Below are 26579 nucleotides of genomic sequence, written 5' to 3'. Positions count from 1 at the left end.
ATTTATCCTATTAGATTATATCATTTTGATACTAAAAAATATCTTTGTTATTAAAGATCATACTTTAAATATTAAGAAATATATAGAATTTAAACAAAGAGATGAAAAGAGTTGTCATTATGGTAAGATATAATGTTTATAATAAATTATGTACTAAAGATGGAGAAAAGAATATCTTTCGAATTTTTAAAGAAATAGAAAGAAAAAGCAAGGATTTATATAATATTAGATGCATTAATGATGAGGATAAAAAAATATTAATAATATTAAATTGATAAAAAAAAAATAGATAAATTATTTTTATTGTATTTAATGAATATTCTATAAATAACTTAACTCTAAATATTGATAATAATTCTAGATCTAATAATCATTTATATGTATATAAAATTAGAGCAAATTGCGTAAAAAAGGATTCGAGAAAGACAAATAGGTAAGAATATGAGATTTGATAATATTCGTCTTGAGATTTGATAGAATTAGGAGACCGAGAGATCGTTTGACCTAAAATAAGTTCTATTTTTATTTATGTTACATTCTTATTATTACGTACACATGCATATTTTTTTAATCTTTTTTATCCCTTTGTAAGCCATTCACTTTGATTCCATGTCTGCACTATTGGTTTGGTATATCCTTTTGTTTCCATGGTTTAAGAGTTATATTTTCATATTTCTTATATTTAAATTCATATACTATTGATATGATTCAATAATACGATGATTCAATGAAGTTTTATTGGTTGGTCCACTCATAAAGAATTTTGATATGATCCACAATATTAGGATTTAATTTAGTTTTGTTCAATGCCTCACTCAAAGAATATTTCAAGTATTGACCATTTGGTTTATTTCTTTCTAACACATTGGTTCTCCAATAATATATAGTGTTGATATTAAAAATTATTATTTTGAAGATGGAAAATTAACAAATCTATGCAAGAAGTTTACATTCATTCATACTACAAATATGAATTTATGTATAAGCCTACATGCTAGCTAGGTTAATTTGATAATGCGAAATTTGATTATTTGATATGGGGAGAGAATTTGGAGTCAATCTTGGTTTGAGCCTTAGTTTGACATTTAGAAATAAGTGTGTTGAACAAGGGATCCTACAAAAAAGAAATTATGTTGAGGCATACCTGACAAGGCCCCTTTCATGCTTAAAGTAGTAAGGGGTTAAGAGGATTCGATTAAGTGTTAAATACAAAAAAACGTAATTCATCATAGTGGGGAGAGCTTCATTTAGAATATACTTGGGGTCTTTTGTAGTGTGACTTTTAGATTGTTATTCTCGTAGACACACATTAATATCAAGAATATGATTGTACATATCTTTCGATCCTAATGGAATCATGTTGCACAGAATCTATAAGACATGTGGTAATTGTGATATGGTTAGTAACATTCCTAAGACATCGATCACATAACACTAAAGTGTTAGTCACATAGGGTTAAGTGTCAACAACGTGAGCTATTAGTCATGTACCTCTTAGATGCCAATCATGTGGTGTCAATGTATTAGCTATGTCATTATTTTTTTATTATAAAATTAGAGCAAATTGAGTAAAGAAAATAATTCAAAATAAGTAAGAATGTGAGATTTAATAACATTCCTATTGAGGTTTGATAGAATTAGAAGATCGAGCCGGGCGATAGTCTAGTCTAAAATAAGTTACAATTTTATTTATGTTATATCCTTATTATTAGGTACACATCCATATATATTATCTTTTTTTTTTCCCTTTGTAACATGTTCACTTTGATTCCAATGCAACATCGATTCAGTATATCCCCCTTTGTTTCCATGGTTTAAGAGTTATATGCATATATTTTTTATGTTTAAATTCGTATGTTATTGATATGGTTCCATAATATAAGGATTCAATGTAGTTTATTGTTGGCTCACTCAAAAAGAATTTTCATAATATTAGGATTTAATGTAGTTTTGCTCAATGTCTCACTCAAAGAATTTTTAAGTATTGACCATTTAGGTTGGTTTCTTTCTAATACATTAGTTCTCCAATAATATACAGTGTTGATATTATAAATTTATTATTTTGAAATGAAAAATTAATAAATCTATACAAGAAGTTTACATTCATTGGAACTACAAATATGAATTTAAATCAAATCCTACATGCTAGCTAGGTTAACTTGTTAAAGTAGAATTTGATTGTTTGATATGGGAAAGGAATTCAGAGCCATATGAGTTTGATATAAAAAAAATGAGTCTGTTCTATAAGAGATTCTACAAAAAAAGGAATTTGTGTCGGGGCATATCTCATAAGGGTCCTCTGATACTTTAATCAGTAAGAGGTTAAAAGAATTCCATCACGTGCTAAATGCAAAATATGTAAAATTCACTAGAGAGGGAGAAACCCATTGAGAATATACTTGAGGGGTCTTTTATAGTATGAGTTTTGGATCATTATGCTCATAGATATATATTAATGTCAAGAATATGATTATATGCATCTTTCAGTTCTAATGTAATCATGTTGCATAGAATCTACAAGACATGTGACAATTGTGATTTGGTTAGTAACATCCTGAGGTATTGACCATATGGCACTGAGGTGTTAGTCATGTGACACGGAGGTATCGCCCATGTACCCCTTCCCCTTAGATGTTGACCATATGACATTGAGGTATTGGCTATGTTATTATTTTTCTATCATTTGCCCCTCATCGCCCTCCCTCCCAAAATCATGCCTTGACAAGCATAGTGAAGTTGGGGCACAATTATGATTCTTATTCAATTGTTAACATCCACACAAAATGGGATAGTTGCTTATCCATTATTGAAGCTAGGGCTTTAGGTCATTTTAGTCACATTATCATCGAAGGGAGTATTTGCATTGTGTTATCATTGAAGAAAGTACTTTGGGTAATGTTAGTCACACAATTATCAAAGAAAACACTTGAGGTTATGTTAAATGTGCCATCGTCGAAGGAAGAGCCTTGGGTTGTGTCGATCGTGTAGTCGTCGAAGGAAACACTTTAGATTGTGTCTATCATACTATTGCCAAATAAAATACTTAGGGCTGTATAAATCTCACTATTGTCGAAGGAATAGCTTTGGGTCATTTCGATCATGCCAATGTTCAATGGAGTTCTTTGAGTCATGTCGATTGAGCTATTGTTGAAGTAACACTTTAGGTCGTGTCGATTATGCTATCGATGAAGGGAGTGTTTTAGGCTATTTTAGCCACATTATTATCAAAGTGGGCGCTTTGAGTCGTTTTGACTACGCTATCATTAAAATGAGCATTTTGGATAATTTCAATCGTGTTGTTATCAAAAGGAGCACTTTAGGCCTATCCGATGGCATGATTATCGAACTAAGCTCTTTGGGTCATTTTGACTATGTTGTCATTGAAAGGAGCACTTTAGGATATTTTAATTGTATTATCATTGAAATAAATGCTTTTGACTGATTTAATCACGTTGTCATGGAAGTAAGCACTTTGGGCCATTTTAGTAATCCTATCGTTGAAGAGAATGCTTTGGGCTATTTCAATTGTAATATCGTTGAAATGAGCATTTTAGGCAATTTTGACCATGCACTCGTCAAAAGGGGTACTTGGGGTCCATTCAACCACGTTGTCATTAAATGAGCGCTTTGGGTTATTTTGACTATACTGTTATCAAAGGAAGCTCTTTGGAAAATTTCAATCATGCTATTATTAAAAGATTGCTTTGGGTTGATTCAATCATATTGTTGTTGAAGGGAGTGCTTTGGGTCATTTTATCATTCTAATTGTATTATCATCAAAAGAAGTGCCTTGGGTCATTTCCACCGTGTTGTCATCATAAGAGGGCTCTAAGCTAATTTGATTATATTATCATTGTAAGAATCGCTTTGGACCAATTCAATCATGTTATTATTAAAAGACACTTTTAGGCTAATCCAGTCTTTGTTGTTATCGAAAAATATTTCTAGATCGATTTGACCTACATCAATATCGGTAGATGCTTTTTGGACCAAGTCGATCACATCATTATCAAGGATGATTTATAACTAAATTTGATCCCGTCATTCTCAAGAGTTGCCTCTTCAAGCAATTCGATCGTGTTGCTCTCAAGAGCCATATTTTCGGGGGCTTGACCATGTGAATGTTAGAAACCATCTCTTCAGGCGTTTATACCATATTGGTGTCGAGAAACACCACTTTGGGAGTTCAACCAAATTGGTATTGGGAACCACCTCTTTGAGTTTTTAGTTATGTTTGTGTCAGAAACCACCTCTTTGGATGGTTCAACTATATTAGTGTCAGGATTCCACCATATTAGTGTAAGGAGCCTCCTTTACAAGGGGAACCACTTATTTTGGGGTTCAACTATGTTGGTGTTGTTGGGAAATCTTGGGGCGACATCATATGCGCAGCGGAAGAACAAAAAAATAAAATCTCCTATTCCTAAAGAGATGTTCATCATCGTGTGAAGATTGGTACGCAAAAATCCGCAAAACTTAAAATTGCATATAGAGTAGATTGTGTTACTTAGGGAGATCGTATATCCCTGAATCCTGCATATCTCTAGGAGAGGGTGAAGGAGGTCAAGCATCCTCCACTCTAGTGGTAATCCACACAGCAAGCTGTGACGATGCTCCTCAAATCTCTAGGTCTGCTTTGAGGTGAAGAGGGGGGGAGGAGAATAGGAGAGGCAAGCAAAGGCTCTAGCCTATGAATCACTGAATCCAAACCCTAATGGATCCTCCCCTATTGGGTATTGGATCTGGATCCAATTATCCATGCCTTTTAGATTAGTGGATATCTATCCAATAATCTCTCATGGGCTTTTATTGGATCTCATCCATATGATCCAATAATTCAATGGCTTATTGGATATCTAATAAGATAGGGGCTCCGACAGATATCACATATCTAAACATTTACTCATTGCAATGCCTACCATATGTGTGTGACCCTCTAGGCCCAATATCGAGCTAGCCGTGAGTCATACCTATCAGAACTCCTTCTAGCTAAGTGAATTATTATCTCCATAATAATTCACTTGACTCATCGATTACGAACGTACTAGGCCACTATGCCGCAGTCCCCAAACGATATAGGGGAATCCAATCTATTGGACATATCTATCCTTAGTTACCATGTACCTATAGTCCTTCATCCATCTAATATCCTAGAGATCGTATACTGGGTATAGTGCTGTCAGACCCATACGGTACCATATCATTCACTCCTTAAATCCATAGTCATTTTTGTCATTGTATTGCCCATTGAAGTGGAGCTTCTTGTAGCTCTTGATTATATATGCGTATGATTAAGTCCCTCACGGGACTTCTCCCATGTGTATTGTATTACCTCGAACTATTCCACCATGATCTACTATACCATGTCACCTCTTGATGACATCTCCATTGTATTATGATCTTTGTGAGACAAACTCTAACTACAATCTCACCATGTGTGGCTTTATCAACACATTTTAAGGCCTTCATCCTCTCCAATTATGTACGCTCTTTTAGCAATCGACCTTCGCCCACCCACTCTTAGGTCACACACAGACAAAGTGTAACTCTATGATAGTTTATCACCTAATAACTCTCAAAATCCATTACTTCACTAAAATTGGTGCACCATTATCTAGATCCTCAGCCCCTACCCTCAGTACAATCTCCACTACGCACAACTTCCTTTGCAACAACTTAAATAGCAGCACTACAACATATTCTTCAAGAGTACCCACCTTCATATCCTCTTGTCCTGTGTTAAAGCCTTCTGACTTTAATATCGCCTCTGCGAGTTGAGTCGCCTTAGTCCATTCGTCAATTATTTCATCGAAATAAGGTACATGTGCCTTGAAGGTCCATTCGATTGTAGCACCATATAAGATGAGTTTGCTCCATCAGAATAAGGGATCCATGGAATGACATTATCTCACTCTTGCTTTTATAAGAGTTTATATCCTTGGCCTTTATCCAATGAGAGCTTTGTGCCTCCACTCCATGTTATATCTTCTATGTTGACTTCTTTCATGTGGCTTGAACACTTTACCAAGTTTTACCTAAGTTGCTCCACTCCTCGATTTGCATTAACTTGATGGTTGCCCTCACACCCACTATTCTATGGGTCAGCCATCTATTGAGTCTGATCTCTACATCAATTTTAAGTGCATCTTTGTTTGGTATTGTATAGGATTGCTTCCTCATTTGATCTCACAATGCATCCATCAAAATATTACTTTACCTAGGGTCACTCCCCTACTTAATCTCATAATGTATTCACCAACGCATTACCTCATGTGAGATCATGCAATAATTCTTTGCCGCTCGCACGATCCATTGAGGTTTACGGAGATGTCATCTTGAGGTACCCCCTCAACATCTGGTAGTCCGTTGTATATGATTCTCCCTTTAGAGAACTAAGACTTGTCTCCCTTAAATATTTGCCCCGTTAGAGTGACGTACCACTTCACACCCTTCCCTCTAATGGTTTCAGAGACTACTATCCCCTTGGACTACTCCACCTTGTTGAAAAAACTATGCACTATTTTGTTACCATGAACGCACTTGCTAGATTGTGACTCTATCGTTAGTATAACTCTCACTGTGCCCCTCAAGACCTAGTAGCATGTTACACATATTGTACACTTCAGCCTCCTATGGACATATCCTTCTTATGCTAAAGAAAAATTTTTTATGCTCTATATCATTGAGTTTCAGTTACCTTAGGATGACCATGAACAATCTATCATTCGTATATAAGCCCTTATATAAGTATCAAATTTTTCGAGTTAGCAATTTTCCTCACCTATGTGAGGTTTGCATAACTCTTTCAATCACCGAGTAACTTATCCCTCTTTATACAATCTTATCCTTTGTCAAGTGCTATGCTTATCTTAAGCACTATCAAGTTTGGTTTCCAACATTGAGTCATATCTCAAACTCGACTATTCCAACCTTTATGCACTACGCATTCTTCCCAGCGTGCTTGTCCTTGTAATGCCTCTCATGTGAATGGTTGGCTATTTCTCTAAATGTCAATCTCGGATTTTCACTCATTTAAGTGACTCATTTTCCTACGTCACTACGTTTGTTTCCCTCAAACAGTCATATATATTGGCTACCCTCATCGTAACCTCGCTAGGTCACTCACATTTCCATATCAACTGTTTCTAAGTATGCTTGTCTTACTCTAATACCATGTGTCATGAACTTATTTGATTTTTTTTAAGTCGTGCGATACCCTTATGTGTCTATCCATAAAGAGTTAGTATCCCCAAAACCTCTTATGGTCCCATAAGAACTTGCAAAAGAGAAAACGAGTCAAAGAAAATGTTTAACTCGAGATCTCATAAGTAAACATTTCAGCATACACTTGATAGGCAATGTAAATTATAAGCATAGATTTCGCAAGCTCTAAACGATTATGTGATAAAGGATTCAAGGTGGTCCATTGCAGCCAAAAGTCCCCACAAGTACCCATATAATACTACTGCAAAATAAGATAGTGAATCAATCTTAGATAATACTCCAAAGGCCTATCCAGTCGTGTGCTACATGGGTAACTATATGGTGTTTTATTGGTTGACATTTTGTATCATTCTACGAAGCAAGAAAACTCCTAAAATAACTACTTGAATAATCTATTTTTGAGTAGTTGTGCCTTTGTCACTTCACACAACTTGCATTTATAGGACTAAAATAACTATAAACAAACATTATATCGAAGTGCAAAGTATGTAAAATCGAAAAATACTAACATATACAAACATTATATCGAATACTCTTTGTATAAATTTGTCTATGATAATATGACATCAAGGTGTTGAACATATAGTGCTGAGGTATCTATCACATGACGCTGAAGTAACAATTATATAACATTGAAGTATTACATATATGATACTAAGGTGTCCATTATGTCATTATATCTCTATTATAGCTCATAAGAACCTAAGATTAAATTTTATATTTATTTTTTCTAAAAAATTAAATAAAAATTAATACCACATAATTTTATTAAAAAAAATAGAACATAATCTCATGAGCCGTGACAAAGATTTTGATGCAAAGAGAACGAGATAGACCGAGGATTTCTCTAGTATTTGCATTAGACACCTTCGAAAACAATAAATAGAGTGAGTGCATATGAGAAAGATAAATTCTGAGTCAGCAAGCAACAAGCTATGGCTAATAAATTAATACTTAATTATTATTTCCTAGGCTGGCACGCACAGAATCTAATACATAGCTCTGCTTCCAATTTGTTTTTGGCTTTTATGTGCCCCAAAAAAAACATATAAAATAACAACTAAATATGTCAGAAAAGTCCATAGGACTGCATCGTTCATCCCAACAACACTGGTCAAAAAGGTCTCCCACCATTAACTCTGCGAAAGCTTCAACGATTGCGAAGTCAACACTATCCATTACTGTAGTGGACACGCCTCCCACTAAAACACCTTCATCCGTGCCATGTCCATAATAAAGAAAGGAGCAATTGGGTTAGGGAGGGCGATTGATGGAGGAGAAGGAGCAGAAGGCCCGAACTTTGGTGCAGCGCCTGAGCTCCGTCGCCGCGGAATCGAAGTCCGCTGCCGAAGCCATCGCGGAGATCCGCCGCCTGTCGAAGCAGGACCCGGAGATGCGCGCCCCCCTCGCCGACGCCGGCGCCATACCCCTCCTTGCCGCCCGCCTCCTCAACCACCACCACCATCACTCGTCTGCGGCCGAGGCCCAGGAGAACGCGGCCGCTGCCCTCCTCAACCTCTCCATCTCTGCCCGCGAGGCGCTCATGTGCACCCCGGGCATCCTCGACGCCCTCGCCGCAGCCCTCCGCCTCCTCTCCCCCGTCGCCGCCCAGCACGCCGCCGCAACCCTCTACAGCCTCCTCTCCGTCGAAGCGTACCGCTCCGTCATCGGGTCAAAGAAGCCCCTCATCGCCGCCCTCGTGGACCTCCTCGGCGCTCCCGGCGCGCCGACTAGGTCCATCAAGGACGCGCTCAAGGCCCTCTTCGGCCTGGCCCTCTACCCGCTCAACCGCACCGCCCTCGTCGAGCTGGGCGCCGTGCCGCCCCTCTTCGCGCTGGTGGTAAAGGACGGGCGGAGGGGGTTGGTGGAGGACGCGTCGGCGGTGATCGCCCAGGTGGCAGGATGCGACGAGAGCGTGGAGGCGTTCCGGAGGGTGGACGGCGTCAGCGTCTTGGTGGATCTGGTGGTTGGGGGGAGCGGGAGGGCAAGGGAAAACGCTGCGGCTGCGCTGCTGAACCTGGTAAAGAGCGGCGGGGACAAGGCGGTGGGGGACGTCAGGGAGGTGGACGGGGCGGAGGCGGCCGTGAGGGCTCTGGCCAGCGGCGACAGTGGGGTGAGCGCGAGGGGAAAGAGCAAGGCGGAGGCTCTGCTGACGGTTCTGGAGAGCCGGCCGGGGAGCCAGTTGCAGCGTATTGATGATTCCGAAACCGGCACCGATGACTCCGTGCCGCATACGCCGCTTTCTTATTCTTCTCCCACTTCCTCCCCGTAAGACTTAAAAGTCAATAGTTGCATCCCTCTCCATCCACTAATTGATTTTTGTTCACAAAGAGTTTTGACGGCTTTCTATATGATGAGTTAAATTGATTTTAGGTAAATAATGATATATTTAGGGATTACATATTCAATGTTTTAAATATCAAAATTATTTTAAAGTAAACCATAATCTTTTTTAATGGATCAAAAATTATATTTATCTTTTTAGATTATTAAAAAATATTAAGTATTTTTTTTATAAAAATATAATGGAGAATCTTATGATAAACTATTAAGATCTTTATTAGTTAGATTAATTAATACCTTTATAAAAAAAAAAAGCAGTGGAATGAGATTTCAAACTCTCATCCTCTGAGTTAGTTTTGAAGTTACTTTTTTTTAACATAAATATATATATATATATATATATTTATCAATTATTTTTTTACCTTATGCCTTTGATTTCACTTGTATAATCCCTTTCTTGAGATGGCAACTTTATTTTTTTACTTTGTGTGTGCCTTTGTATCTCATATCATAAATTAAATGATTGCATGAGTCCTTTGTGTAGAATTATGTTTTGGTTCTATTCTTCTTCTATGGTCAATTTTGCTAAAGAACTTTACTTTTCGATTTAATATTACAATTTATTTTAACCCATTCATAACATTTGTAAATCAGTTGGTTCTATTATAATAATAATTTATAATTATTTACTAATATATTAATTTTAGATTTCTTATAAGTGAAAATTTGATTGAACTTTTTTAATAAACAAATAAGTCATGCATAGTCTTAGCATTCAATGAAAAATATTTATTTGTTTAAAATCATTATATTTATGCATTAGTTTCATTGACTTTGAAAATCAAATTTGATAATGTTTCAAATATCAAAATAAATATAAAGTAAAAAAAAGTTCATTTGAATCTTTCAATATGTATTCCATCTTATTGAATATGGAAGGATGCATAATATAATGATCCTCTTCTTTACTAAAGAATATCATTATTTTCTTTAATTGTTAAACTAGATGAGAGAATATTGCTCTCATCATTAGAATTGAGGATAAATTAGTACAAATATGCTTAATTTTTTTTTTTATAATTTGTAAAAGTAATGAGAAAGTGTCTAAATAAGTAATAACATAATGGAAGAAACAAAAAGTCTTTAGTGATTCGATATTTCTTACCTATATTCACTATAATGATCATTGCTTGATATCATCGACTTTCATTATCTCGCTCTTACTCTTCAACGGATTAATATCAAACAACCTTAATACCTTTCTCTTTTGGAAAGCTTTGAATAAACCTCTTACACTTGAGATACCCATTGCTTTATAAAGAATAACCCTTACAACTCAAAAGCTTCTCATATCATAATAATATATATCATGTTTAATCTCAAGAAGACTGTAACTCTTGCCTCAATTCACCAATGAGGTATATAAAGAAAGGCCCATACAATCTCAAAATAGAGAGTAAATCAAGTAAAAGTATCTAAAACACGGATGTGGCACCATCGTAATTATCTATCATCATTACCATTACTCATTTTTAGTGAAAGCCTATTTTTAGTCCAATTGCAACTTATTCATAGCCTAATTACTTTACCAAGGCTCCGATTAATCCTTTGATACATTAATCAATCCTATAGCATGCCAGTTGATTATATGACTTCAATCCTTTAACATTATAATTGATCCTTTGGATCAACATTTATTTTCTTGCTTGATGTTCGATCCCCTAGCTTGATATCAATTCTCAACTTGACAATTGATCCTCATGCATCATCAAGTGCTGCGCACTCTTAGTTAAGTATCTCATGTATCATTTATCTTGACATAAGAATAGTTTATTAAATTTATTAATTAATTTTATCATCAAAATATAAGATAATAATTTTAATATAAAAAATGGTCATCAACAACCATATAGAGGAGTCAAACTGGCTTGTTCTCCAAAAACGTGTCATGTCAGCAAACTAGATGACGCCTTAGATTTGTTTAAGCTAGTCGCCACCTCATGTTGTCTCTTTTATAGTATTTCCTTCTTGAGCCAAACGATCATGCAAAACTATGTCGATAACATCTAACGAGACCCCTATATGAGTTTAGAAAGCGAAAGAACGAGTATATATGAGTTTAGAATGATATGAGATAAATGGATACCAAGAAAGACCCCTCGTGTTGGTGAACCTTTACGTCATGATTGATGTGTCAACATGGCTCGATCCAATCCCGGATGCATAAGGCATCACGCGGATGCTCGGGTCATATCGACGTCAGGTCGAGTTAGGTCCCAGCGTCGTCTCTTGAGCACAGTTCTCCCTCGGCGGGTTGCTGTTGCTTCGTTGTTGATTCCTACACAATGGTCGAGGTCGGGAGAGGGATTTTTCAACTCGACCCCTTCGAAGTTCAAGTCAGTGTTGTGGAGTTATGGGGAGTTGAGTCTCCCCTCCTCCTGATCAAGGAGAGTTAGCATTTATACCTGCGAGGATAAGTTGGTCGTACAAACTACGATCGACTTAAGCTTTTGTGCGAGTGCCAACCGACCTGCACAGATCGGCGTCGCCCCGAACTTTCCGGAACAATTGTACCATGATGATGTCGTTCGTACGGAGGAGGCGATGAGCGGTTGCCCACCACATATGTGCTACACTTCACAAAGTTCCACATTTGCATCGTCATATCTATTTGCTTGGGTCCACGCGAACAATATCAAAATGTGTCATATCACCTCTCTTAATATTCTCAGCCAAAGTTTCTAAAGTGAATATTCATTTTTATATGTAATTTTAACTAGACATGTTTATGGTGCCACCTTTTCATCTAACTAATTTATGTGAGCTTAGATGACGCAACATGATGTAGTCACTAAGTGGGCTCCAATAACCAATTGGGTGTCATGTGTTTAGCCTAAATAAGTTTTTCATTCCTCGTCAGATATAGTCATATCATTTGCTCGGCTTGCTTATATTATAATATAATATTTGACTCAAGAACTTAATAGATATTATCAGCATAAAATATGATGAAGTAATGTTAGCATGTTTTACCCATCTAAGGCAAATGAGATGCGTAGATGCTCAAAAACCATAAATGTAGGTATTATTAGGCACATGAGATAACGAGGATATTAAGACATGTCAACTTGAGCTGCTCACATAATAGATATTATATGAATGATATATACGGGGTACGGGACAGACTAACTTAAATGCAATTTGATTACATGAAGTTTTTGGGATGTACTAACTTAAATCGCCTTTATATAGATTGTTGGATACATAAAAACATGAGGGCTTTGGTATACATTGATTTGAACCACTCGTATAGGGTACAATAGAAGCTTGAGACTTGTAGAGTATTAAGGCATATTGACTTTAATCACTCACATGCGTAGTGCCGTAGCGACACAAATAAAGACGAGTTGCATGTCATATTTGATCGAAGTTAGTCGATCTAGGCAAATCCGATGGCAGTTGTTCCGAGTAGATTACGAAATGAATCATCAAAGCATGTCCAACCACCGCTGACCTTCTCCTTGGATGAGAAAGGCCTACAGTGCGATTCAAGAAACAAGAACATATAGAGCATAATGCAAAGAGAAGAGATGGTTTGGCACATCATGCATGGGCAGACGAGATAGATTGGCACTTTGCTAGTCTTTGAACACAATGATGTTGTGTAACACAGATCAAAATGAGTTTGATTGAATTTTCATATCTGTCCATTTTTAATATTTGGCATATTTTTAAGATTACCATAAAGGCGTAAGTTTATTTAAGTATAATTTTAAGCTTTTTTTTTTATGATAAACCAATGAAATATATTGGTGATGTATTTATCAATTCTCAAATATTAACAATGAATTAAAAACTCTCGATAAATCTATTTCTAATTATAATCTGATTTGTATTATATTTTAGGTCAAAATGTGTTTGATTGAATTTTCATATAAATCCATTTTTAATATTTGGCATACTTTTAAGTTTTTTAATGATAAAACAATGAAATATATTGGTGATATATTTATCCAATTCCCAATTAAAAACTCTTGATAAATCTATTTCTATTTATGACATGGCATGTAAGACCCTTAGATCCTTAGAAGCTTGGAATCTAAGGATCACATCCATACACGAGGTCAAAGATTTAACCTTATTGCTACTACTTGTGACTTATGGTGAGAAGATCATATATGCCTATGAAGAGATATAGAAACAACCAACAAATTATGTTCTAATGGCACAAGGAAGCGATGGATCTAATTTGCCTCGTTTTGATATCTTATAATGAGTTACATTATGCATATGTTGAATTGTTGTATGACTACAATAAATCAAGTCAAGTATATAAAAGCTTAAAAATGAGCATGTGAAACTATCTTTGTGTACCACATGTTTAAATGTTGATTTAGTGAGGGAAGAAAACTAAAAACTAAAAGATAATATTTTTCAAAATATCCCTTCAATTAAATGCTTTTGAAAACACAAACATGGGCTTACATGAAAGAAAAGGTAAAGTTGCCTATATTCCACTAAAAATAATAAATTAATTAGATCACTTGGAAAAAAAAATCTCAAAACAAGCTCTATTTAAATTTAAGGTCAGACACACTCTCTCAATATGACCTTAAGAAAACATGTCTCAACCTTTTAGAAGCAAAGAGATTGATTTCTATTCAAACAATATTGAATATGACATGCACTAAATTTGCCCAAGGACCAATCTCATATGTCCCAAAATCATACTTTCAATTTAAGAATAAATACAACTTTTGTTATAGATATGATCATCCAAAAAACCATTTCATATTTGAAAAAGAAAGGTAACTCGAATTTTGAAAGATAAAAGTTAAAGGGTTGCAAAATGAATGTTGTCTTCCTTATAGGTATAAATCTAAATAAAAGTTGATAATAAATTCAACTTTGTTATTAAAAATACATGGTATATGACATGAAAAACTAAAATTTAGACAAAAGGGAAAGAAAAATGTTAATTTTTTTTTCCAATCCGCCATAAGTGATAAATATATGATTATATATCTTTGTTGAGACATTCGAATAGTTAGTACATTATTATATAAGTGATAAATATAAGGTTTGAGTGTACATGTGAGCGTCTTTTTACGTTATTTAATGTAATAAAAATTTATCCTATTAAATTAGCTTATGGTAATTAAATTTTAGTTTGGCACTCATTAAATTGGACTAAGAGTAGGTAATAATTAGATGGTAGATTTGGAATTTGGAATTAGGAATCATAATTAGTTCGGAAAGGTTTTAGATGCCAAATGTGGTTCATTTGTTGTATAAATACCCATCATTCCTCACGCTACTCTCTCAGGTGGCAAGAAGTTTGGCTGGACATCACAAAAAGAGAGATAATAGGTAAAAAAAAGAAAACTTATGTTATTGCTTCTCTTTATTTTCGTATGAGGTTTTTGAAGAGTTGGATGAGATAACATGGAGTTTTTCTTTGGTCTTCGTTTGTAGGAGTTCTACTCATAGGTATCATAATCAAACTAAATCGAACAATCGAGCTGGAAAAATCAGTAATCAGACCATTGACAAGTTTGATTCACATATTAGATCAATTATGTTAAAAAATTCAGAATGAATTGATTGTTCCGATTATATTTTGAATAACTAAGTATAAACCGGTCTGGTTAAATAAACCCAATCTGGTTTTGTTAATATAGTTAAAATTGTAAGAAATGAAATAATAGATAAAAAGATAGAAATTATAAAAAAGTTATATTCTTATTTATACATATTAGGATAAAGGTTTTTCCTCAACAAAACAGCGAGATTTTCTCTTATCAAAAATTACTTGAATATTCTTAGCTTAAATCACTCAAGCAAAAGCCTTTATGTCAATTTTGAAACTAGGGTTAACTTGAGAAGAAGGTGACATGTTTTACAAAAATCATCTCTATTTTTTAGTTGTTCTTGCCTTCTCATTTCCCTCTCTCTCTCTCTCTCTCTCTCTCTCTCTCTCTCTCTCTCTCTCTTCACCTATCCTCTACGTATCTTCTCTTTACCTCTTTTCTCTTTGATCACTAAAATGACTATAGAAGAATGAATCAAATGTTGAGACAAATTAAAAATGAGTTTAAAAATTTAAAATATCATGTGCAATATAAGTTTATTACGGTAGAACTGATATTGGATGACTAAAACAATATCCATTTTGAGATATGAAAAATTCATATGCCTATGTTACTTAAGTCGCAACGACTATATTGAATAGATTATTTATTTTATATTATTAAAATAATTTATTTTGGGTTATATTAACATAGTTAATTCTTAGATATTATTAGATTTATTTAATTTGGATAGAAGTTTATGTTTAAAATGTTGATCGACGATATTCTGTTTATCACTTGTCTAAGATTATTATTTTTTTTTATCAATTTTAATACTTTATATTTTTAATACATATAATTTTGAATTATTTTATATTTTAAAATATTTTAAATTAAATATGTAATACAAGTCTTTTCAATAGTAAAAATGTTTTTAGTGATCCGATGACACAAGTCTTTTCGATTTGATTTTGGTACTATAACTTAAAATTGTATTTTTTCCTCTTCTTCTTCTTCTAGATGAGGTTGGCTTTGAATCCTTTGCTAAGACTTGTATAGCTATTTCACGTCATGCTCGATCGGTGTGTTGGATAAAGAAGTAGATCGTGCAGCCTTTTAGGTTGTTCTCACAGTATAAATGATACTTTGCATGTCTCTCGATTAGGAAATAAGAACTCTCTTATTTCTAATAAATAAATGAAATGATCAAATCATTTTTATGCCATCTGACTCTTTTTCCTTCGCTTAGGGTTTCTGAATTCTCGGAAAAACCAATCATGTCGACTGAGTCTAAAGAAATTTTAGTGGGGGAGTCGTCACAAGCGAAACCCGAAATGAAGACTATTGTTCTCATGGCTTCCAATGGCGACGAATTTGTGGTAGACGTGGAAGAAATCACAAACCAGAGTGAGATGATCAGAAACCTCATCTCGGACATGGGCGGCGCCGATGGCTTGCAAGTCCCCCTCTTGAACGTCACAGCTCCCGTGCTCGCTAAGTTGCTAGAGTTGTTGAACGTGAATGCCAAGAATGATGCTGAAGAAGTGACGAAAATAATCAAGGAGTTGATAGAGACGGACATGAATACGATGATCGACGTGCTTGGAGCTGCCAACTACATCGAAGCGACCTCGTTGTTCGACCTCTCATGTAAAGTACTGGCCGATAAGTTCAAAGGCATGTCTGTCGAGGAAATCAGAGAGTTTTTGGATATCGAATGTGACTTCACCGACGAGGAATTGCAACGGATTCGAGCTGAAAGTGCATGGGCATTTGATTGAAGCTTCTCGTGATGGATGGATGTACGAAGACCGATGTTTTCTGGATGACAGATTACTTACTGAGCACTCTTGGCACGATGAATCGATTCCGAATTACTCAGATTTGTGATGGTAGAGTTTTTTCGGCTTAGTTTTATAGTGATATCTTTGTTGTGTTTATCTTCAGTGATATCTTTGCTACAAAACTTTTAATTTAATTTTTTTTCTTCCAAAAATTCAATTTATTTATTTTTATTTTGCTACAAAACTCGTGTGTCGAAAAACAAAAATGTTTTCCAGAGTTCTTGGGATGTAAAAACACGTTAATGGGGGGAAGTGGAAACCTCTGCTTCCTGCACCACCCATCACTTGATGCTCCCACTGGGCGGTAATCTCGAAGCAGCGCACGTCGATCTAAATCTATCAAAAGTTCGGCAATTTGACCGTGTAAAGAGGTTCCCTGGTGCCACTGACGCAACACGTCGATGGGACGACACGAGCAAAGGCTACCGCGCCTACCATGGATATAGCGTTTAGGATTCCCCCCTCTCTCTCTCTCCCCTCTTCCTCCTCACCAACTTTTGCCGTGGGTCCCGTCTACTTCTCCGCTTCGTCACTGGCCGGATGAGACGTTCACCGTCGCCACCTTTCCTCTCGTGCAACCAAGTGCACCTGTGAGCTACGGCTGTGGGTTCCTTATCGATGGCAGCAAGCGCAGATTGGGTTACATCGGGCTTCGTAGTCGATCGAGTGAACGGTGCGGATGGAGAGGTCCAGTTTAGCTTTTCGACAATGCGAGGACCAACGTAACTCCTCGGGATGCCGACTTTTTTGGGCGCTCTATAAAAGAAAGCGGCGGGAGGGCGCACCCATCGCCTGTTCCTTCTACTGAGGAGCCGTTTCGGGTTTCGTCTTACGGTGTCGGTCCCGCTCACTAAAGGCAGCGGCATGTCCGACTTCGTGCGGACGCCTGGCACCGCCATGATAGGCCTCTCGCAGCCCCGTGACGGGCCCGCTTCCGACGACGACGAGGACGGCGGCGGAAGCTCTGGAGCTAGATCCTCCCGCGGGGGCGCCGGCGGTGGAGGCTCCTCCTCTGGCGCCGGAGGTGAGCCTTCTTCGGGTGGTGGATCGGCAGCGCGGAAGCCCAGGGGGCGGCCTCCGGGCTCCAAGAACAAGCCGAAGCCGCCGGTGGTCATCACCAAGGCGAGCGAGTCGGCGATGCACCCGGTGGTCCTGGACCTCGCTGGCGGTTCCGACATCGTATCTGGCGTCACCGACTTCGCCCGCCGACGCCGCGTAGGTGTCTCCGTCCTCGGCGGCAGTGGCACCGTTGCCGACGTTACTCTCCGACACTTGTCGGCACACGGCCCATCTACCATATCCGTGCCCGGACGCTTCGACATCCTCTCCCTCTCCGGCACCTTGCTCCCTCCCCAGCCGCCCGCCTCTGCCGGGGCACCCGCCCCGACGGTGGCCGCCTGGACCGCACGGCTGCCTCCCCTGACCGTCTCCTTGGCGGGCCCGCATGGCCAAGTCATAGGGGGAACGGTGGCGGGGCCGATGACGGCTGTGGGGCCGGTGTTGCTTGTTGCTGCGACGTTCGCGAAGCCGGAGTTCCATCGGCTGCCGCTGTCGGAGGATGACGAGGAGGGGGTCAAGGAGGAGGACGTCAGTCCGGAGACGGAGGCGTTGGTAGCCCTCGGCGAGACCAGTCCGTTGCCTGGTCAGCTCTCCCACACCGACGTGGTTCTTTGGGCGCAGCCTTCCTCGACTCGTCCTCCGCCTCATGCTCATCCTCCTCCTCGTTACTAACTCGAACCCGACCAGAATGCATTCTTAAGAAGCTACTGCAAGTGGAGGGAAATTTTGTTCTGTTACTGATGCATGGGTGCTAAAGATGGTGGGTTTCGATGCTCCATAGCTCTATCCCAAGCTATGAGATCCTTTTTTCTCTTTATTTTTCTTGGGAACAGCTGAACTCCGGCTTCCAATGCATCCCCCAACGTAGTAAAAAGATAGCAACCGTCATTTGATGCTTCAATGGAAGTGGGAATGGGTCAGACCATGGATCACAGTGATCGATCTCTTCAAACATGTAGTTGCTATTTACTTGGTTTCTGACATATTTGCTCTGCTGTTTGCCGGCACGCGCGGGATAAATGCATGCATTTATGCTGGTCTCGGACGCTCCAACTTTGGCAAAGAACTTGGAAAAGGAAGAGACGCATGGTGCGGGTGAGCGCGAGAGGGTTCGGAAGTTTCTGCGTCTTCCTTCATTTTCTTTCTTGTACGTATAACGAAGTCAGTCAAAGAAACGCAAGGATTAGTAGGTGGTGCAGAGGCGCTGCAGGCAGGGATTCATGAGCACTTGGGCACGCAGGTGCACTCACTTGGTATGGGAATATGGTCGCTCGCCTTTCCCTTTTGAATGCTCGCGCTTTTGACGAAGAAAGATGGAGATGATGAAAAGAAGCATTTGGTGCGGGAAACTGCTCTCTCTCTTTCCGCTTTTCTACTACATTGTCACAGGGGGAAACCATCATGTTCTCGTGCTCGGCACCCTGATTCGCACCTGTAGGGTTCTCAATACGCTTCTACCTAATGAGCAAAGTTGCCTAGAAATTATTTGTTTATTATTTTATTTAGTTATATAATTCTGAAAATTATATACCCAGCTTTTTCATTGCTACAGAGAGAGAGAGAGAGAGAGCGCGGTCTCTTCTCTAAAAGCCTTAGCAGATAATAAGACAAAGCTACATAGGAGACTTTTCCCGCATTATCATATATACACTTTAAAGTTACGAAGTGTCATAGGCATTCATGATGCCCATCGAAATGTCGTAGATGCACCTCTGAAGTTGATCATTTGCTGACCATCTTCTTCATTTTGAGAGCATAGGTGAGTTTTCTATATTTTGACGGGTACATGTACAATAAAATGAAGCATCACACCAACACGAAAATGAATTATCCTCGTTATATATCCCCACAAAATGAATATACTGAAAAAATTGTATACTTGATTTGAAATCCTCCAAAATGCTCATCTATCGGCTCCCTGAAAGCCACAACTGGTGGTGTATTTGTGTAGCTTTCATGTCTTGAAAGGGCATGAGGAAAAGTATTGGAAATCCACAGCATACCATATTTTTATATTTGATGAATTGGATTAATGATAGTGAGAGGATGTGATTCTTCTGATGATGGAGGTCCTCACAGAAACGTTCAGCTTATTTGACTGTATACACTAAGAGGGGGTGAATTAGCGAAAATAAGGAAAGATTGAAGTCAAAAGCTACTTCGCTGCTGTTCGCAGATCAACTATGAATTCTGGATGCACCAGTGAAAGACAATGGGTCGACATAGTTGACATGCACCGGTTACACAAATCTAACAAGCACGATCGTATGATCGACACCTTGTTTCTGGTCCAACGGAGTTACCTTGGGCTACTCTTGGTGCCTGTCGTCGTCACCATGGGAGGTAGTTTGTAGTAGTACTGCTGCGGCTTCATCGAGGGGTGCTGCCCATGCAAGCTGCTGTCAATGGGAATAGCGTTGCATACGTACCTGACGGGGAGGAGGCAGTTGGCGAGGAGGGCATCGCTGGTTACCTGATAGCTCTCGTAGTACCTCGGCGTCGGAATCCGGTTCAGCACCTCCAAGTCGAGCTCGATGAATTCTTCTTCGTCTTCATCGATAAGGTTCTCTTCCTCTTTTTGCTGCTGGTTATTAGGGTTTACCCTAACACCCGAGGCACAAGCCATCGCTGCTGCTACTGCTGCTTGTGGTGTGTGTGCTTCCTGTTTGGGTGATATATATGCATGCAAAACTTATTAGGTGTTGGTCGCTGCCATCCAACAAATCTGCAGGTATGGTAAGTGGAGTTGGTGAGTGTGCCTTCCAGCTGCTGCACTTGTAGTTCAGGTGTTGGGTGGAGAGGTTTAACCATATAGATTTGTGGAACTACTAATTGAAGAGAAAGGCATGGAGATGCTTAATCGCTACACCATCCATCCTACCTAATGATATGCCTACCAGTGACTTCCCTTTTACTAAATTTGAAACTGAAATGGAATCCATTTCATGCATGCGGTTCTATTTTTGGTTCAGAATCCGATTGTTCCGATTTCAATTTAGGAATCAACCGTTTCGATTCTGAACCGACACTATCTATTTTTATTTTTTATTTTTTTTATTTTTTTGATTCAAAAATTTAATTCTTATTCAAATCAAATTTATTGATATATTATGTACCTGAAATTATGTATATTCTAAACATCATATGAATGATAATTTAAAATACGTTCGGAAACACATTTGAAATGTTACATTTCAAATATGAATTTGTGTTTGATAATTTTTTTAAATCATATATGATTTTAATGTCGATTAGAAATACTTATATACTACCTCGGGATAGTATTAGTATCTTAGCATTTATTTGCAAGATGTTAATATAATTTTTAAAATTTTTAAATATTTTTTTACTAAATTTGAAATTGAAATCAAATCCATTTCATGTGGTTCTATTTTTGGTTCAATTTCAATTTTAATTTCAGTTAAAAAATTAAAAATTTCAATTAAAAATTTTTGGTTCCAATTTCAATTTGGAAAACCATCTATTTTAATTTTTAATTTTTTTATTCAAAAGTTTAATTCCGATTCAAATTAAATTATAATCGGATCAATTGATCTATGATAAATGTGAAATTATGTATAATCTAAAGAATGATATTTTAGGGTACGTTTAGGAATGAATACATTTCGATTGTGCATTGAAGACCCAATGCATATTTCAAATGTAGATTAGTGTTTGGAAATTCCCAATTTCAATTTGGGAATCAATCATTTCGATTCTCTACCAAAATCATCTGTTTTAATTTTTAATTTTTTATTCAAAAGTTTAATTCCGATTCAAATCCAATCATAGTCGGATCAATTGATATATGATAAATGTGAAATTATGTATATAAACATCATATGAATGATATTTTAGGGTGCATTTGTGAATGAATACATTTCGAATGTGGACCCAATGCATATTTCAAATGAAGATTAATGTTTGGAAATTCTTTTTCAAATCACATCTGGTCTTAATACTGTATTGGAAATACTCATATACTACTTTAGGATAGTATTAGTACTAATCTTTGCATTTGCAGGATACTAATGTAATTTTTTAAGTTTCAAAAATACCTTGTAACTTAATCTAAAATTATAATATTACCAAAATAATTTAGTAAGAATCTAATATAAATTATATTTTTTAAGATAAAATTTTATTTATTTATTTATTTATTTCTAAAGAGTATTTTATATTTATTTATGTGATTATATATTTTTATTTATTATATATTTGGGCCATACAAAATTTTTATAAGATTACATACATTCATTTTTTTATTATATATATATATTTATTAATTTAAATAAAAATATATATTTATTTTTGAATAAATATTAAGAACATCAGAAGAGTAAATTTATCAAAAATATTCAATGAACTTTTGAAATATAATTTTATTGAATAAAATTTACGTTAATACATATTTAAAATACAATTTTCATCTATTATTTATCAGATACTCAAAGCATTCAAATCTCTTTTTCCAACTAAACATTAGAAATGCAAACATGTTCTCAAATATAACTTTTAGGTTTGTGCATCGTAAAACACTTAAGGAAAGCTTACAACGACCACTTTCATAGAACCTGACCAATTTGGAGACGAAATTAGAGGAAGTATGGATACATTAATTAGATTTAAAAGATAAGAAGAAGATAAAAGAAGCCATTGTTAGCTTAGCTTAGCTTAGCTTAGAAAGATATTGACGCTTAGTATTAAATCTAGTTTTGATGTTCCCGATAAACAATATAATATGAATAAGAGATGATATATGATATGCATTTTTGTTCCAATCCTTTGGCATTAGGGAAAAGTTGATGATGCCATATTTACGTTTTGCATTTGACATAAATACAAAAGAAAAATATAATGATTAAGCGACCCAATTATATAGAATAAGATGATAAGCCGTAAGGGGTTTAATAAATGTTGGCACTCGATTTGTAAGATCTAATGCACTTCATACCTTAGATCCGAATCATAGATCACGTTGACTGAGGGAGGAACAATAACACATGAAATATAGGACAAGACAAGATTTATAGTAAATCTGTGTGTAGGAAAATCTATGAAACACGGGAAAGCACAAATCATTAGAAAACAAATGCATATGATACTTAACTCATTATTGCAAATGTCACACACTTTCTATCACTAATCCCCATGGATTAGTGTCTCATCCATCTCTCTCTATATTGATGACCATGAAATCTCAATTCATGTGTCTCTTAAATAATTGCCCTTTCTATTCACAAAAAAAGACTTGCATCTCAATTGATCTAATCAAACTCGATTCATCCACTTACATATATATAAATATATATTGGATTCTGACGCACAAGACTTCATCCTAATTCAATCTATCTAAAATTGCTAAGTGTACCTATCATCATTTTGCTAATAATATAGTATCCAAACATTAAAGGAGGCATTGACATTTGCCCAAAAATATATAAACATTTAAAGGAATAAGATCTATTGGATTACAAAAATGGCTGCTTACTTATTTTTCGTATAATATAATTTTCTTCGTAATAATGTAAATACAAACACTTAGTAAGCAAACGCGGAAAGCACAAAACAAATCACTTATATCGATAGGCCACGTTAGTACTAGACATAATTTTCTTTTTCTCCTCTCCTTTCACCAATCAATCAAGAACTTTAGAAGTTAAAGGAATAATCGAAAATAAATGAATCTCCCAACCATCTAAGAAAGAGAGAGAAAAACTTGAACTAATTAAAATATTTTAATAATTTGAATAAAATCAATTATAAGACTATCTAATCTCAATCTTTATTACAAATCCCCTTACACAATTTTTACCTAAGTCTCAAAGAATTTAAATTTTTTCTCTCACCCTCTTTAAATTTTTAACACCTTAAAGAAAAACTAGTAGCATATAAAGTAATTCTCATATTTTATTTTTTTCAACAAAATATAGAGATACATAATATATTCATAAAAGAATCAAACCCCATGACTCTTTTTTCCTAGGATTTTGTGTCTTAATGAGACATTGACTCTACAAATCCTAATATACTTACTGTCTCAACCCAAAAAACAAATATAAAATATAGAAGACATAAAATGATTCTTGAAGCTATGAAATTTACACAAGGGACATTGTAGAAGAAGATAGTATATTGTCCATACTCATCAACAATCTTATGGTCATTATTTACGAAAAAGAGGTAAGGATTTGATGGACAATCGACTGACTGCTTAGTTTCTTCGTTCTTCATCAAATTGTATGCTAAAAGATAAAAGAGAGGCAGTCGTCCATAAATTATGTATGTCCATAAATATATACACCTTGCTCTAAGAACCCTAATCAGAGAGCGGCTAGCTTTCACCTGCAACATTCGGACGTACGCAACATTAGATGCATGTGGAACAAACAGGAGGAGTTAACATGATCTCCTCTCAAACCCTAATAGCCGAACAGGCGATAACCTGCCTGCGGATATCCTTTTCTTGGTCTCCGATATCGTCTCCAGCTTCGGCGACCATGGGTGATCTCTCGGCCCGACGAGCTGCGAGTAGTGCTTCCTCAACTCCGGCGTAGTGCACAGAGTCCCCCCGTCGCTGCCACACTTTTGTCCGTCTTCGACAGAGGTGATGACCTTGGTTATGAACTCCGGGAGCACCTTGATCAGCAGCCGGCCGTCTTCGCCCTTCACGTACTCAAAGGGGGATTCCCCGTTGCCGGCCAGCGACGGCTTGGTGCGGCCGGAGGACAGCGAGGCGAGCGACACAGCGGTGAGGGGATCGTGGCACGAGAACTTGTCGATGGGAAGGACGAAGTAGGCCTGGCCAGGGAGGAGCTCGTCGTCAATGGAGAGGACGGGGACGGGGTGGCCGATGTAGAACGAGTCAGCGTGGCAGACGATGCGGTCCGGGAACCGGAACATGAGCTGCCCGGCGAGCTGCTTCTCGGCCAAGAACTCGGTGGCGCCGCCCCAGAAGATGAGCTTGACGAGGCCGCCCTTGGAGGCGGGGTTGAAGCAAGGCGAGATCCCATTGCCCATGGTTTAGATGGAGAAGAAGAAGAAGCCAAAGATTATGACTTTGAGAGGGCTGAAGGTCGGAGGAAGAGCCACTGGTGAGTAATTATATAGGAAGGGGTGGGAGGCGGGTTGACTTGGACTATTCCGTGGTTTAGGTCTTTGATCCGGTCGGTGGTCAGAGGCCATGACGTTGCTGGGAAAAAGTCAACTGTCTACGAGGATATATCACCACCTATCTTCTTCTATCTCTACTTGTGTTATACATAAAAGTCTCACTTTGGAATAGTTTATCATCCAACAAAATAGTTATATTATATTATATTAGATGGATTTTGATCCTAAAAACTTGAAATGATGATTATTACCATCTAAACTAGCCAATCAATACATAAAAAATGCATTGAATTCATTACATGATTTAGTTGGACTCGGTCAACCGCAATTATAAATGCACACATAGAGTGTGGGTTGGAGGGAGCCACGTCCTAAAACAAAGAAAAATATAGGGTTAGAATTGTTGAATGTGATTGGTATGAACCTAAGAAGATGGCTCCATTGTCAATGATATCAGCCAGTTTGATTTGGTAACATGTCGGCCGTGATTTGATTTCCCAAGTATTTTAAGTGGGTTGAGGATGAAACGTGCGATCGGTGGTGTATCCAAGTGACTTGGATGTGGATCGAGCGAATGATAGGGAGATTAGATTTGGCTAGGCGACATCGATTTTGTATGCTTAATTAACATGTTCCAACTGTCGACATCAATTTTGTATTATAGATTCGTGTAATATTGATTTTGATTTCATGATGAGAAGTGTACCAGACTCACTTATTAATGATTGAATATTCAAAGTTTCATATGATATATTTCAAAAATATGCTTAATTTGTCAATAAGAGAGTGATAAATATCTCTGATTAATTGATTCATTTTTTAGTTATAATAAAAGAATTTAAATATCTTTTGATAATTATTTTAACACTCGAAGTAATCGTATTAGTGAATCGAACTGATCGAGATCAAGTCAATTCGAGTTTTATTAACCATGCTTAATAGTATGAAAAACACGATAACCATGCTTGGCATAACTCAGCAAACATTCGATCAATCGCAACTAGCCAATGGATTCACACACGAGAGACTTGCAAGCCATATGTGCTTCGTGTAACATATGACTTGCAAGTCTTATTCACACGTGGATGAATAATTTTTACTTCGGTCACATTATCGTGAAACCATAGTAACACCACATGATTGATAAAAATTACATGATTATCAAAATCAAATTGGATCAAATTATCAGGCAAAATGAGGGGTAACTTTTTTGATTATTTTTTATTGACTTGCATGAACTGAACTATTAATTCTCTAATATAAGATAAATCCACTTGTCGTTAATAGATCTATAAGAATATTATTATTTCGATAGATAACTCTCAAATAAAACTAGTTCGACTTTACTGGTTAATAAACTTGTCGTTCATCGTTCTACTCAACCTTCCTCACTTGACTTCGCTAGTCACCGACACACGGTTCCCATCGGTCTCAAGTGCCACGATGAATAGTTGTTTTAAATTGCCATATGTTTGTATTACATATA

At 36.9% G+C, this 26579-nt stretch overlaps 4 protein-coding genes across 4 annotated transcripts; 3 read left to right on the top strand and 1 right to left on the bottom strand.

Annotated features, from left to right (window-relative positions):
* Nucleotides 1-8340: 8340 nt before the first annotated feature.
* Nucleotides 8341-10062, top strand: LOC135596979 (U-box domain-containing protein 11-like). Its single transcript, XM_065089327.1, has one exon. It carries the CDS (start codon nucleotides 8495-8497, stop codon nucleotides 9494-9496), a length of 1002 nt encoding a protein of 333 aa, XP_064945399.1. The 5' UTR covers nucleotides 8341-8494; the 3' UTR covers nucleotides 9497-10062.
* Nucleotides 10063-16411: 6349 nt separating this feature from the next.
* On the top strand, nucleotides 16412-16858 carry LOC103970908 (SKP1-like protein 12). Its single transcript, XM_009384825.2, has one exon. It carries the CDS (start codon nucleotides 16412-16414, stop codon nucleotides 16856-16858), a length of 447 nt encoding a protein of 148 aa, XP_009383100.2.
* Nucleotides 16859-17726: 868 nt separating this feature from the next.
* On the top strand, nucleotides 17727-19473 carry LOC135596568 (AT-hook motif nuclear-localized protein 28-like). The gene has a single exon (XM_065088617.1). The coding sequence runs from the start codon at nucleotides 17786-17788 to the stop codon at nucleotides 18650-18652; it is 867 nt and encodes a 288-aa protein (XP_064944689.1). The 5' UTR covers nucleotides 17727-17785; the 3' UTR covers nucleotides 18653-19473.
* A 4557-nt stretch (nucleotides 19474-24030) lies between these two features.
* On the bottom strand, nucleotides 24031-25040 carry LOC135596567 (uncharacterized). Its single transcript, XM_065088616.1, has one exon. It carries the CDS (start codon nucleotides 24998-25000, stop codon nucleotides 24380-24382), a length of 621 nt encoding a protein of 206 aa, XP_064944688.1. The 5' UTR covers nucleotides 25001-25040; the 3' UTR covers nucleotides 24031-24379.
* Between the last annotated feature and the right edge of the window lie 1539 nt (nucleotides 25041-26579).

Source organism: Musa acuminata, chromosome BXJ1-11, assembly GCF_036884655.1.
Source record: "Musa acuminata AAA Group cultivar baxijiao chromosome BXJ1-11, Cavendish_Baxijiao_AAA, whole genome shotgun sequence".
Classification (NCBI taxonomy): Eukaryota; Viridiplantae; Streptophyta; class Magnoliopsida; order Zingiberales; family Musaceae; genus Musa; species Musa acuminata.
This window is presented reverse-complemented; position numbering and strand designations above follow the sequence as displayed.